General features: G+C 44.0%; 1 protein-coding gene across 1 annotated transcript in view; it reads left to right on the top strand.

The window, feature by feature from the left end:
* Positions 1 to 754: 754 nt before the first annotated feature.
* syne3 (spectrin repeat containing, nuclear envelope family member 3) overlaps positions 755 to 12,221 on the top strand; it is a gene marked incomplete at both ends in the record, with an annotated part of 173,310 nt that continues 161,843 nt past the window's right edge. The window contains 4 exons of the mRNA XM_080751149.1: positions 755 to 898; positions 2,172 to 2,344; positions 7,962 to 8,142; positions 9,635 to 9,763. Of these exons, the coding sequence (XP_080607275.1) occupies positions 755 to 898; positions 2,172 to 2,344; positions 7,962 to 8,142; positions 9,635 to 9,763 (627 nt within the window). The remainder of the gene's footprint in view (positions 899 to 2,171; positions 2,345 to 7,961; positions 8,143 to 9,634; positions 9,764 to 12,221) is intronic.

Below are 12,221 nucleotides of genomic sequence, written 5' to 3'. Positions count from 1 at the left end.
ATCTGATCTTTTGGCCCGACTTTTCACACAGCATTTGCAAGTGACACAGATCTGATCTGTGCGTTCAGACAGCGTTAGCCCATAGCTGCCCTGCGGCGACATGTATGCTTTGGTTACCGTGGTAACGACGTAGGCGTCATGGCGTTACGTCACTACGTCGCCGCTGGTTGATTACGTTCTGATTACGTTCAGGAAATGCGACATAATAGACCATAGTAAACACACGTTAATATTGTTTTTCTCTCTTCTTTTCTTTACTCTTGTGTTTCGCTCTTCTCTCTCGTTTCCACTGTTTAGCTCACGTGTTTTCTCTCTTCTCTTTTGTTTTTCTCATGTGCTCAGTGCGCTGTAATCAAATAGTAAATACTCGCGCTCTGTAATGATGTAATTTACAGCCGCGCTCGGGTCGCGCTGCTCGCGCAGCAAGTGACGCTTGGCCAGTTTGATGTGACTTGCATGTGACCTGCATATAACTGGATGTGGTTGCTGCTTTCAGACTGAGTCAGATGTCCTCAGATCCGATATGGATCGGATTTAATTTTGAAACCACCTCTGGATGTGGTTTTTCAAAATCGGATTTCATGTGACATGAATGTGACCTGTCTGGATTTAGACTATTTAAAAAAAAAATCGGATTCCACTTTTGATGTGACTCAGATTTGATTCAGGCTAGATTTCAGTGGCAGTGTAAAGCCGGCCTTGGTGTCAAACGCCTGATTAAATCTGTCTGTGCTCCCGTCCACAGGGCCGTGACATGACCCAGCAAGAGCAGCAGGAGTTCAGGGACAGCCTGGCGGCGGCCCAGGCCTGGATGAGGGCCGTCCAGGAGCGCCTGCAGGCCAACGACAACACGCAGGGGCCCCGGGACGCCCTGGAGGCCAGGCTCCGGGAGACAGAGGCGAGTCAAGAGTCTTTTATCCCATTTAGGGCCTAGAGTTATTGAATGCTTTAACCGGTGAAAAATAGCAGATATACAAGCTCACAGCGCGGCACCGAGTGCCGCGCTGCGAGCTTGTAGATCTGCTATTTTTGGAAAAAAGTCGTGAAAATGTGTGCAAATCTTTGGATATTATGTATTTTCAAAGCAAATGTTTGTAACTCAAATTTTGCTTCCGGGTGGTCCCTGGAACAAAATATTTTGAGATGGGGGTCCGTGGCCAAATACATATCATGTTGGGGGTCCTTCATGTGAAAAAGTTTGAGAACCACTGACATAGTAGTCTCTCAAGAACAGACTAACTGAGCTCCAGTTAAGTCAAATGGACCTTTTCTTTGACGATGGCTGGCCAGATTGCTGACATAGAAAACATAGGTTTTTCAAAAAAATCTTAGAAGGATTCAAAAGACACTTGATTTTTCAAAAATAGCAGATCTACAAGCTTGCAGCGCTGTGAGCTTGTATATCTGCTATTTTTCAATAGTTAAAGCATAAAATAATAATACACTATAATGTGTACCCGTTCTGAATGAGTTATTATTAGTTTTTATTTATAGACTCACACATGACCCTTCACTTCTAACCTCAGGCTCCTCGTTGTGTGACAGCTGTAGAGACTTGTAGGGTTAGTTTTTTATGCGACAGCTATAATAGAGAGGGCGTACCCGACTTGTACTTTTAGGTTTTATGGGTCTTAAGGTCGTTGCACACTGCTGCATTTATTTCGGCCGAATATAGGAGTGAATTTCTGAGCACGTAAAAAAGGAGATCAACCTCGGTAGTTTCATGACAGTACAGTTCACTGGTACAAGGTCAACTAAAGGTAAAAGGTCAACTAAAAGTATTAGCACATGGCTTATTTCCATTGAGATCCTTTTTGTGATATTGATTTTTTTGTGTCACACCTCTGATATGAATTGTCTCTCTGTGATGTTCTATATTCTTGCTGTTGGGCAAAAACCTTGTCTTGCGATGCGTTGTGATCTTGTAGATTTGTAATTTTCTGCAGAAGTTTGAAAGATAAACAAGGTCTAACTTTGGGCGGCTCATAGCCGCGGCACTCGATGCTGCGCTATGAGCTTGTACAGTATATCTGCAGTTTTTTGAACAGCTAAAGTATAAAATAATGGTTAAAGTGGTTAAAAGTGACAAAGATGTGTTGCAGGTTAGGAACTAACTAAATCAGTTCATCTGATTCCTTTGAATGAACGTGTCGTGATTTCTGTTTTGGTAGAAAATCCACGCGTCGGAGCACGAGGGCCGCGTGAAGATGGACCTGGCGCTGGTGGCGGCCGACGCCCTGCTGCAGGGAGGAGACGAGGAGCGGAGGAACCTCACCCTGGGCCTCCTGAAAGAGCTGAAAGCTCAGTGGGAGGAGACCCAGACCTACATCATACACTGTCACAGGTAACCACACCCTAACCCCACCCTAACCCCACCCTAACCCCGCCCTGGGCCTCCTGAAAGAGCTGAAAGCACAGTGGGAGGAGACACAGACCTACATCATACACTGTCACAGGTAACCACACCCTAACCCCACCCTAACCACACCTTAACCACGCCCTAACCCCACCCTAACCCCACCTTAACCTCACCCTGGGCCTCCTGAAAGAGCTGAAAGCACAGTGGGAGGAGACCCAGACCTACATCATACACTGTCACAGGTAACCACACCCTAACCACACCCTAACCCCGCCCTGGGCGCGATAATCAGGGTTCCCACGGTCATGAAATTCCTGGAAATATTTTTAAATTAGAAAAATATTTTTCCAGTACTGGAAAAGTTTTGGAATTTATCAAGGGTCCTGGAAGGTCCTGTAAAAAATATCTATGCATTGTCTTTGGTTATTGATTTTGTTAATAACTCTGAAATGACAAATTAAACATGGGCCAAATTGTCAAATATTAGAGGCAGAAATTGTGAAAATAGCGGATCTACATGCTCACAACGCCTCGCAATGATTATTTTGGGGGTCACGGCCTGAAAGGGTTGAGAACCACTGGCATACACTACCTGTCTTTGGGCATTGCGCATAGGAGTAAGCGACCTGTTATTGAGCTGAATTATTGTTATATAGTCCTGGAAATTGGGTTAAATATTCTGGAAAGGTTTTGGAAAAGTTTTGGAAATTAATTGGTAAATATGTGTGGGAAGTTCTGGGAACCCTGGATAATGGAATCCGTAGGAGATGGGGTTGAATAAATTAGAAGGCGCAGCTTGTGATTGGCTGGAGCGGAGGTCGGGAGCGCTCGGCTGTGGTCACTTGGACCGCGCGGGTGAATGTTAACCTCTATGCCTAAACCTAACCCAAACCCTAACCTCAGTAAAACTATGCCTAAACCTAACCCAAACCCTAACCCTAACCTCAGCAACCCTGACGCTGGTGAGAAGCTAACCTGCTAACGCTGGTGTACCGAAAACAAGCGCTCCTTCCCCCACCGTCTCCTACGGATTCAATAATAGCACCCTGGGCCTGCTCAAAGAGCTGAAAGCACAGTGGGACTAGACCCAGACTTAGATCAGTGGTTCTCAACCTTTTCAGGCCATGACCCCCAAAATAATAATATATTAACTGACCTACTGCCAGATGTTATAATGTATTTATTGGGGCTGGTGCCAGCAAAAAGCAGCTTACCTTTGTGATGTTATAGAAAATTATCTATTGATATTTTCAAACAAATTCTTTCTACAATACAACGCTCATATGTGTACTTTGGCCTAGCTGGCGGCAGAGGGCAGCTTTATGCAAAGAATTCATGTGAATTGGGCCGTTTCGCTTGCCATCCATTCAGAGCACAGAAATGCATTTTCTAGAACAGATCCACAGAAAACAGCCAGGAAGTGATTTGGGATTTGGGATTATTGCTAACGTGCGGTGGATTTTTGAGAGCAGCGTTACGGGAGATGTTTTACAGTACACGGCGGCGCGAACCCCATCAGCATACAGTCATCAGAAGAGGTAGAAAGAACGAGCCGTATTGGCAACGCGCCGCCGTCAAAATTGGGCCGAACGGGAACGCCCGGGAACGGGAACGCCCGTAGCAGTAAAAGAGTTAACTGACGAGCACCAAGATAACACGGTTCTATTGTGAAAATAGCAGATCTACATGCTCACAACGCCTCGCGTTGCGAGGCGTTGTGAGCATGTAGATCTGCTATTTTCAAAATTTCTGCCTCTAATTTTTGTCCAATGTTTAATTTTGTCATTTTAGAGGCGTTAAAAAGTCCTTGAATTGTCACTTTAGAAATGTGCAGATACCTTCTATACACATAAACTTTATTTGCCTCTGACATGTGGCAAGTACAAGTAAAATGATAGACAACGGAAACACTCCAGTGAAGTAAAAATACCTCAGCATATTTCAGCACATGAGTAAAATGTGCTTAGTTACTTTCCACCAGTGCAGGTACAGTGCTGTATCATCATGTTGGCTTACAGGTACAGTCCCACACCCACTGAAGCTTATAATTATCTACTGTGGTTATGTAATGATTGTAATAAAATGTATCATGTAAAATAAAAAATAAAATAAAAATCAGACTAAAAGCAAACATTTAAACCCACTTAAACCACCATAACCCATTAAGGCCTGAGGTCGATTCTAAGAAAAGCCTTCTAAAGCCTGTTCACGGCCGTTCAAAGTCTTTTCTTTCACGCGGAGATGAAACAATACAACCAGATGATCTGTGTGTAAGCTATGGTCCATAGAAAACAGGCCGTTTAGACCAAACATGCCTTGTGGGAAAAGCAGTGGAGATATGTATATTCATGTTTCTGCAGCCTTATGGGGGTCCACATTATCTTTTCAAAGGGGGTTTGCAGTAGCCTGACACTCTTGCTTCCCTCTGCAGCAGTTTCTGGGATGGGCGTTGCCAAAGAGGCAGTCTTCTGCGATTGGTTCACCGTCTGACCAACACAACAGTAGCAAAGCAGATGACGTAGTGTTGTTATGTGGCTGGCTAGTGGCTAGCCTGTTGCTTGCTAGTGCTACTTGCTAACCAAAGAAACAGGCAGAATAGGAGCGCTACGAACTAGTAATCAAACACAACATAACATGTCTGCTACTGATGTTTCATAGCGAGATCGATACGATCGCATTTTACCGCGACGGGCGACGCAATGTTTACCCGGCGGCGGCGCTGGGTTACATGGAATCACACATGAGTTCTTGGAAAACCCCACCCACGCTGTTCACAAGACGCTGATTCACGACGCTGATTCGCCTTACGGATTTCCAAACGAGGAAAACCTCTTCAGTGAGAGCAACACCAGAGTGACCAGACTCCCTGAATCGCCAAAACAAAAATGTAAAGGGGTGTGGCTAGCGATTCAGGGTCTGAACCAGGCTAGTTTTGCAAGCCAATAAGTGTCAATTTGGGGGTCCTTGACATGAAAAAAGTTTGAGAACCACTGCTCAAGACTTGGTAAACAAGACCACTAGCATTTTCCCGTTCGTCAAATGATCTTCGAGCAAAAATAGACGATCTGAAGACATTTTTTTTTTGCTAATGTTCCCACCGTGATATGGATGCAGGGGTTCACGAAAAAAAGAGACAAAAAAAGAAGCTTGACGTAAAATATAAAGAGCAATGTTGTGTGAAATTAAATCATTATGCAAATGAAATTAATCACGGAAAAAGGCTTTTTTCCAATTAAAAAAAGTCTTTTGAAGTTTTTTGGGTTTTCAAAGAAGACGACGGTGACCTTTCTGCCTGCTGTGTTGTCCTCAGGCAGGTGTTTTTCATTAGTAAAGGACAGGAGCCTCTGGCGGGAACAGACACGCTTCACCCTTTCTGTCTGTTTGTCCAGGACGGTTCCTGTCTGAGGACTTCACCACACTACTTGTTAAAGAGTCCATGTGTGACTTTGGGATTAAAGCAAACAACAAATCTCACGACAGAATCCTTTTGTTTTGGCCAAGTCGCCATCTGTGATTTGCCAAATGGCTCGAAAGGCCCTGGAAAAAAAGTATTACAAACAATACTGTGTCAATACTGCAGTGCAGAAATGCTCTGTTAAGAGAAACACACACTGGACGCGGAGGCGGCGCGTCAAAACATACGGCCCCATTATTTTCAATGAACTAACCCACACCGGTGGCGTCAGACTCGCGCGTCCGCGGGTCTGCCGCCTCGCCTGCCGCGCCGATACGCTGCTGTTCTATTTTTCCAGCGTTGCCGCGCGGTGAACATGTTCTCCCATGGTTCTCCTAACCTCGCATACCAGGCTTTCATGGTTCTCCCCACCGGGATAAATGGATGTGCTGTGTGGCAGCGCGCCACATCCAGTTGGGGTTACCGCGCGGCACTTAACGTGCGTCGATACCGTGACGCGACGCTAATCAGCCGTCCGTGTTCAGTGTGTGCTCCCCTTTACAAGTAAAAGTCTGGGGTTAACCGGCTATGTAGATCGGCTATGTCAAAAATTATCTATTCAGCAATGCATGAAACAAATCGTCACTGTCTGGCCAAAACCTCTCAACTCCATTTTAGTTTTTTTAGATTTTTTGGCATAAATCAGGGCTATTGAACACCCTTTACATCTGTGTGTTAGGTTCACATAATATTGAACCAATGGAAAGTAGTAAAAAGTTCATGGGACAAAACCTCCTAACTCCTAAACCTCCTAACTGCAAAACCAGCTAACTCCACGTGATTGGCCCTCTCTTTTTTCATAAATACGTGCTATTGAACACCCTTTACGTCTGTGTGTTGGTTAAAATAATATTGAACCAATGAAAAGTAGTAAAAGGTGCTTTAATCAAAACCTCCTAACTCCACATGAGCTCATTTTCCAGAAACTGAACATTTTGGAATTAGGAGTTTTTTGCCCGACAGAATTGATAATAGAATACATTTAATATAATTGAAGCTTGAAGAATCGGGGGGGGGGGGGGGGGTGATCAGACTAACCGGGTGTGACAGGCAGGCCGCTTGGCTGACGCCAAGATCCATTCAAGGTTGAGATAAAAGCAAAACGGATTACAGCAGACTTGACTTTGGCTTAGAGCTTTAGCTGATAAAAGCTGCCTTCGACAATGAGTTAATCTTATTGTCAAGCTTTAAAATCACAGTTCAATCAAAGGCTGTATCTCAGATGCTGTGTGTTAGCTGTAAACCTCTCAGCTCCACGGTTTGTTTTGTTCTTTATCGGTAGTTTATTATGTACGTTTGTAAGTTTCAGTCCCGGGGAGACGACGACACATTTATCTTTTGAGTCTCGAGCAATTTACAATTTACAATTACAATCAAGGCATTTAGCAGACACTGTTAATCCAGAGCGATTTACTATAAGCAAGGAAGGCACACGGTAATACTGTACAGCAGAGGTCTTCAACAGGGGGTCCGCGGCCCCTAGGGGGTCCTCATAGTTACTATAGGGGGTCCTCCAAATCTTTGTGTGGTAGAAACCTTTTTCTTATTTATTTTTATAGAAACCACTTGAACCCTAGTGCAGAGGTCTTCAACAGGGGGTCCGGGATCCCTAGGGGGTCCTCAGAGTTACTACAGGGGGTCCTCCAAATCTTTGTGTGATAGAAACCTTTTTTTCCTCCTTTACCACTTGAACCCTAGCATCCATATTCAGAGAACTTTAGCCAAAAATAGCAGATCTACACGCTCGCGAGGCGTTTTGAGCTTGAAGATCGGCTATTTTCGGCAAAAAGCTTTGGTGTAGAGGGGAAAAAGAGCAGACTAAGTACAGAGTGAAAGGTCAAGTTTTGAATTATTGACGGTTCAAGTGGTTAAATATCTGAAAACTAAAATTGACATGAATCCAAAATACACTGATGATTGTGCTGTCAAACAATGAAACTATATGTAATCTATGAAGAGGTTGTGGGGGTCCCTGCTTCATCTCTCTCTCAACTAAGTGGTCCTTGGCCTGAAAACGTTGAAGACCCCTACCATAGTGTCCTTATTCTGAGAACTTTAGCCAAAAATAGCAGATCTACAAGCTCACAACGCCTTGCACTGCGAGGCGTTGTGACCTAATACAAATCCTCATTCCTCTCCCCTCCACAGTCGTATCGAGTGGGTGTGGCTGCACTGGAGCGAGTACCTGAAGGCCTACGAGGAGTTTGAGCTGTGGCTGTGCCGCCTGCGGCGCCACCTGGAGGCGGACGTGGAGCTGCAGCTGGGCGCCAAGGAGAAGCTGTGGGCGGCGGACGCCCAGCGCGTGGCGCTGAGCGACGTGCACGGCCAGGTATGATGGGCGATGTGGTGATACCGCACGATATGCCTTTCATCGTGATACAATGAGGGAGCCTTATAACAAATCCTGTTGAATTGTTAACTCATTCTGTGCCGATCCCGAACTAGTTCGGCTTTATTTCAATCCAATACAATTTTTTTTTATTAATTCACTTACCCCGAGCTGAGTCGTGGGTGGTCCTGGCTCGCTAGCCGCTAGCCAGCTAGCCATTCTACTCTGTCCGACGATATATTCCATTAAAAATGGTTTAAAATACATTTTTGAGCTCCCCAATGTTCACCCAATGTTCGGCGCCGCTTCCGATGAGTACACGAGTGTGCCGATCCCGAAGTAGTCCGGCTTTTTTTAATTAAATGAATAAAATGATAAGAGGCCTTCTGAAGCCTGGCCTGATTTTTCTAGCTACTAGCCGAAAGCTAGCAACCTCCCGGCCGGCCGTTATTTGCGAACGAAATCGCCAATCTCCGCCTAATCCAATGAAAGACCACATCTTTGAAGGCTTATATCTCTGGATTGTGTCTTTAGGGAAGCGGCGCGAGGTTTATTTACGGCGAAATCGCCCAAAAATGATCTTTTAGATGACAAAATGGGAATAGCCATTCTGTTAGCATTATCATCCGGGACATTTCCATGACGTGCATGAACGTGAGGTCCTGGAAGGTGAGGTCCTGGAAGCTAAAGCGCTCGCCTATGAGAGATACCCTGGCATTCCTTGGCCCCTAGAGGGCGCTGGCACAGAATGAGTTAATACAGAGATTCATTGCAGAATGCATTTAAACCTAAAAAAGAAATCTAAATCAGTAGTTCTCAAATTTAAAAATGTCAAGGTCTCCCCTTAACTCATTGAGTGCCTATCCTGAACTAGTTCGGCTTTATTATCGCATCACAGAGTGCCAATCCCGAACTAGTTCGGCTTTTTAATAAAAAAAATGAAAAAAAAATGTTTTTTTTTTCAAAAAAAAATGTTTTTGTCCTCTGTTTACAGAGGACGATATTTGCCGATATTTGCTGATATTTACCATCCACTCCAATGCAATCCAGGATCTTTAGAGCTCATTTTCTTTGTTTTTTCTCCCATGCATGAGGTGTGCAAGGTTTAATCATGGCTAAGTTGACGAAAATCTAAATCTAAAATGCTTGGTAGCCAATAGCTAACTTCAAGCTAACTTCGTCCTCTTCCTGTACATGCACCAAATGGACCCTTACGGGTCCATTTGGTTTCATTTGTATACTGTCAGAGTTACATACTTGTAAGGGTCAATTTAGACCTCCCAAAAGGAACCCAGAGAGTCCCTGGACCCCACTTTGAGGACCACTGGTCTAAATGTTCTGTTAGTCCTTTTTATTTTAGTTTTTCTTACCTTGTAGGAGGTTGTACTGTAAGTGACTTGAAAAATAACCATATAAAACCAACATGAAAAGGAATTCTGCTTGGAAAAAATATTGTAATGTATTTTTCCATATCGCCCACCCCTACGGCCAGGCGCCGCTGCTGGAGCGGCTGCTGGACGAGGCGGCGGCGCTGCACGGCCGCACCGAGGACCCCAGCGTGGGCCCCGCCGTCCAGGAGAGGCTGCAGGGGGACTACAACAGCATCCGGGACCGCGCAGAGGTACACTGCAAAAAAAAAAAAAAAAATGGGTTAGGGTTAGGGTTAGGGTGACCAGAGAATTCTACTTAGACAGTGCTGGTATATGCACAAGCCCTGCAGCCATGACATGCCTGAACACTTTCCTTTGTGCATGTACAGGAAGAGGATGAAGTTAGCTTGAAGTTAGCTATTGGCTACCAAGCATTTTAGAAGATCTATTTTCTGCAATTTAGCCTCGATTAAACCTTGCACACCTCATGCATGGGAAAAAAACAGAGAAGAATGAGCTCTAAAAAATCCAATGCAATCCTGGATTGCATTGGAGTGGATTTGTGCAGTTTGTTCACAGCTTTCAAACAAAAAAATCCGATTGGAAATCCGTTCAGGCATTCTTGAGATAATAGCCATTATGTTTTACATGTTATGTAAACAAAAATGGCTGCCCTGTATGTTAGATGGGGTTGTATGGGGGTGGAACATGCAAAATCGCGATTGAAATCATGTTCACCAGATTTGATGGGGTCCAAAAAAAAAAAATCAAAAAAAATGTTTTCAATTTTTTTTTTTTTTTTTTTTAAAGCCGAACTAGTTCGGGATCGGCACTCTGCGATACGCTAATAAAGCCGAACTAGTTCGGGATTGGCATTCAATGAGTTAAAAGGGGAGTGTCGTTATAAAAAAAAAATAAAAAATAAAATAAAATAAAAACGTGGCTCTTATGTAAGATTTTTGGCTCAGGGCACCCCTATACATATTCTTTTTCATCAGAGGCAACCCTACATAATATTCATAATTTTCACTCCAATCACCTACATATTTATGGCATATTTTAGCGATTATGTTGCGAGGGAAATGTTGAGATAATAGCCTTAGAACTGACATATATACTGACCAAAGTTTTGTTCTTCAAGTTTAAAATGATACTAAATATATTTTTAAGTGTCCAAATAAATTCCAAATTATCTCGCGGCACCCCTGGACTGCCGTCGTGGCACCCAGGGTGCCTGAAAAGTGAAAACCCCTGACGTACACGATGGGTGGGTGGGGATTTATAATCGCATCAGTGGTGTGCACCGAACATAAATGATCTACAAGCTTGCGGTGTGTTGTGAGCTTGTGAACCTCAGTAAAACTATGCCTAAACCTAACCCTAACCTTAACCTCAGTAAAACTATGCCTAAACCTAACCCTAACCTTAACCTCAGTTTACCTGACTTTCGCCAGATGGTGGCAGCATTGTGTTGCATTGCTTTACCATCTGGGCTCGGTCCGCCAGCGTTGATAACACTCGTAAAGTCCCGGGCCGGACCAATCAGCGGCAGCTATGGGCGGGCTCTGAGCGGCTCTGAGCCAATAGAGTGACGTTGCCTGAGTGCATGACGTTGCCTGTCTGCAACGTCATGCAGACAGGCCAATATGAGTGGTTGGAGTTGGCACTCCCAGACTGTGATAGAAACGGCCACATCCAATCACCTGCTACAGAAATTCAAAAAATGGCCCGCCCCTTACATAGAGTCTGGCCGAGAGATCCCAGATGTAAGGCAGAGCGTTACGCACTGCTGCAACTATCTGGCGAAAGTCAGGTTAAACCTCAGTAAAACTATGCCTAAACCTAACCCTAACCTTAACCTCAGTAAAACTATGCCTAAACCTAACCCTAACCTTAAAGGAGTAGTTCACCCCCAAAATGACTTTTTTTCTATTGATTAGTCACGCCATGGAGAGTAGAGTTCAACAATATTTTTAGTTTTTTGTCGCATTCCTAAGACAAAAATGTGATAAGAAATAAATTTACCCCCATTCGTTCCGGATCCGGAATCAATGGGGGTAAATTTACTCAAATCAAATTTTTGTCTTAGGAATGTGACACAAAACTAAAAATATTATGGAACTCTACTCTCCATGGCGTGACTAATCAATAGAAAAAAAGTCATTTTGGGGGTGAACTACTCCTTTAACCTACAACTATGCCTAAACCAAACTCTAAACCCCTTCAATGCAATGCTGCACTCGCTCCTTCTCCCCCCTCATCAAAGGGTGGTATTTTAGTTATGATTCTATTAGTGGTCTACAGTGGTAATGTGGTTAGCACATGTTTGGCTCAGGGAACCACTGTAAATACTTTTCCCCACTGGCACCCATGAATCACACTGTTACTTTTTTTCATATTAACGGTAAATAAATATGTAAATATTACTTGGTTTGTAAACAACCAGGCACGTGCACACAAAAGACATCAAAGGGGGCTTTACCTGTCGGTAAAAAGTGCCCTCTCCAGACCAGTTTTTACTGTGGTCAAAGACATGCAAATGCCCCTCTTTCCATGCCATACCTGAAGGCAGCGTTCAAGAGAATTGCCTTGTCCAAACTCTACCTGAACTTAAATATAACATCTTGTGTTAAAAGAATTGCTCTCACTGTGTAGGAATCCATGCCGTACGCCAGTAATGCCTTTTCTTATGCTGTACTGAACATAGCC

The sequence above is a fragment of the Nannobrachium achirus genome (genome assembly GCF_963921795.1).
Source record: "Nannobrachium achirus genome assembly, chromosome: 20".
NCBI classification, from domain to species: domain Eukaryota; kingdom Metazoa; phylum Chordata; class Actinopteri; order Myctophiformes; family Myctophidae; genus Nannobrachium; species Nannobrachium achirus.
The sequence above is the reverse complement of the archived record's forward strand: the minus strand, read 5'-3'. Positions and strand labels throughout refer to the sequence as shown.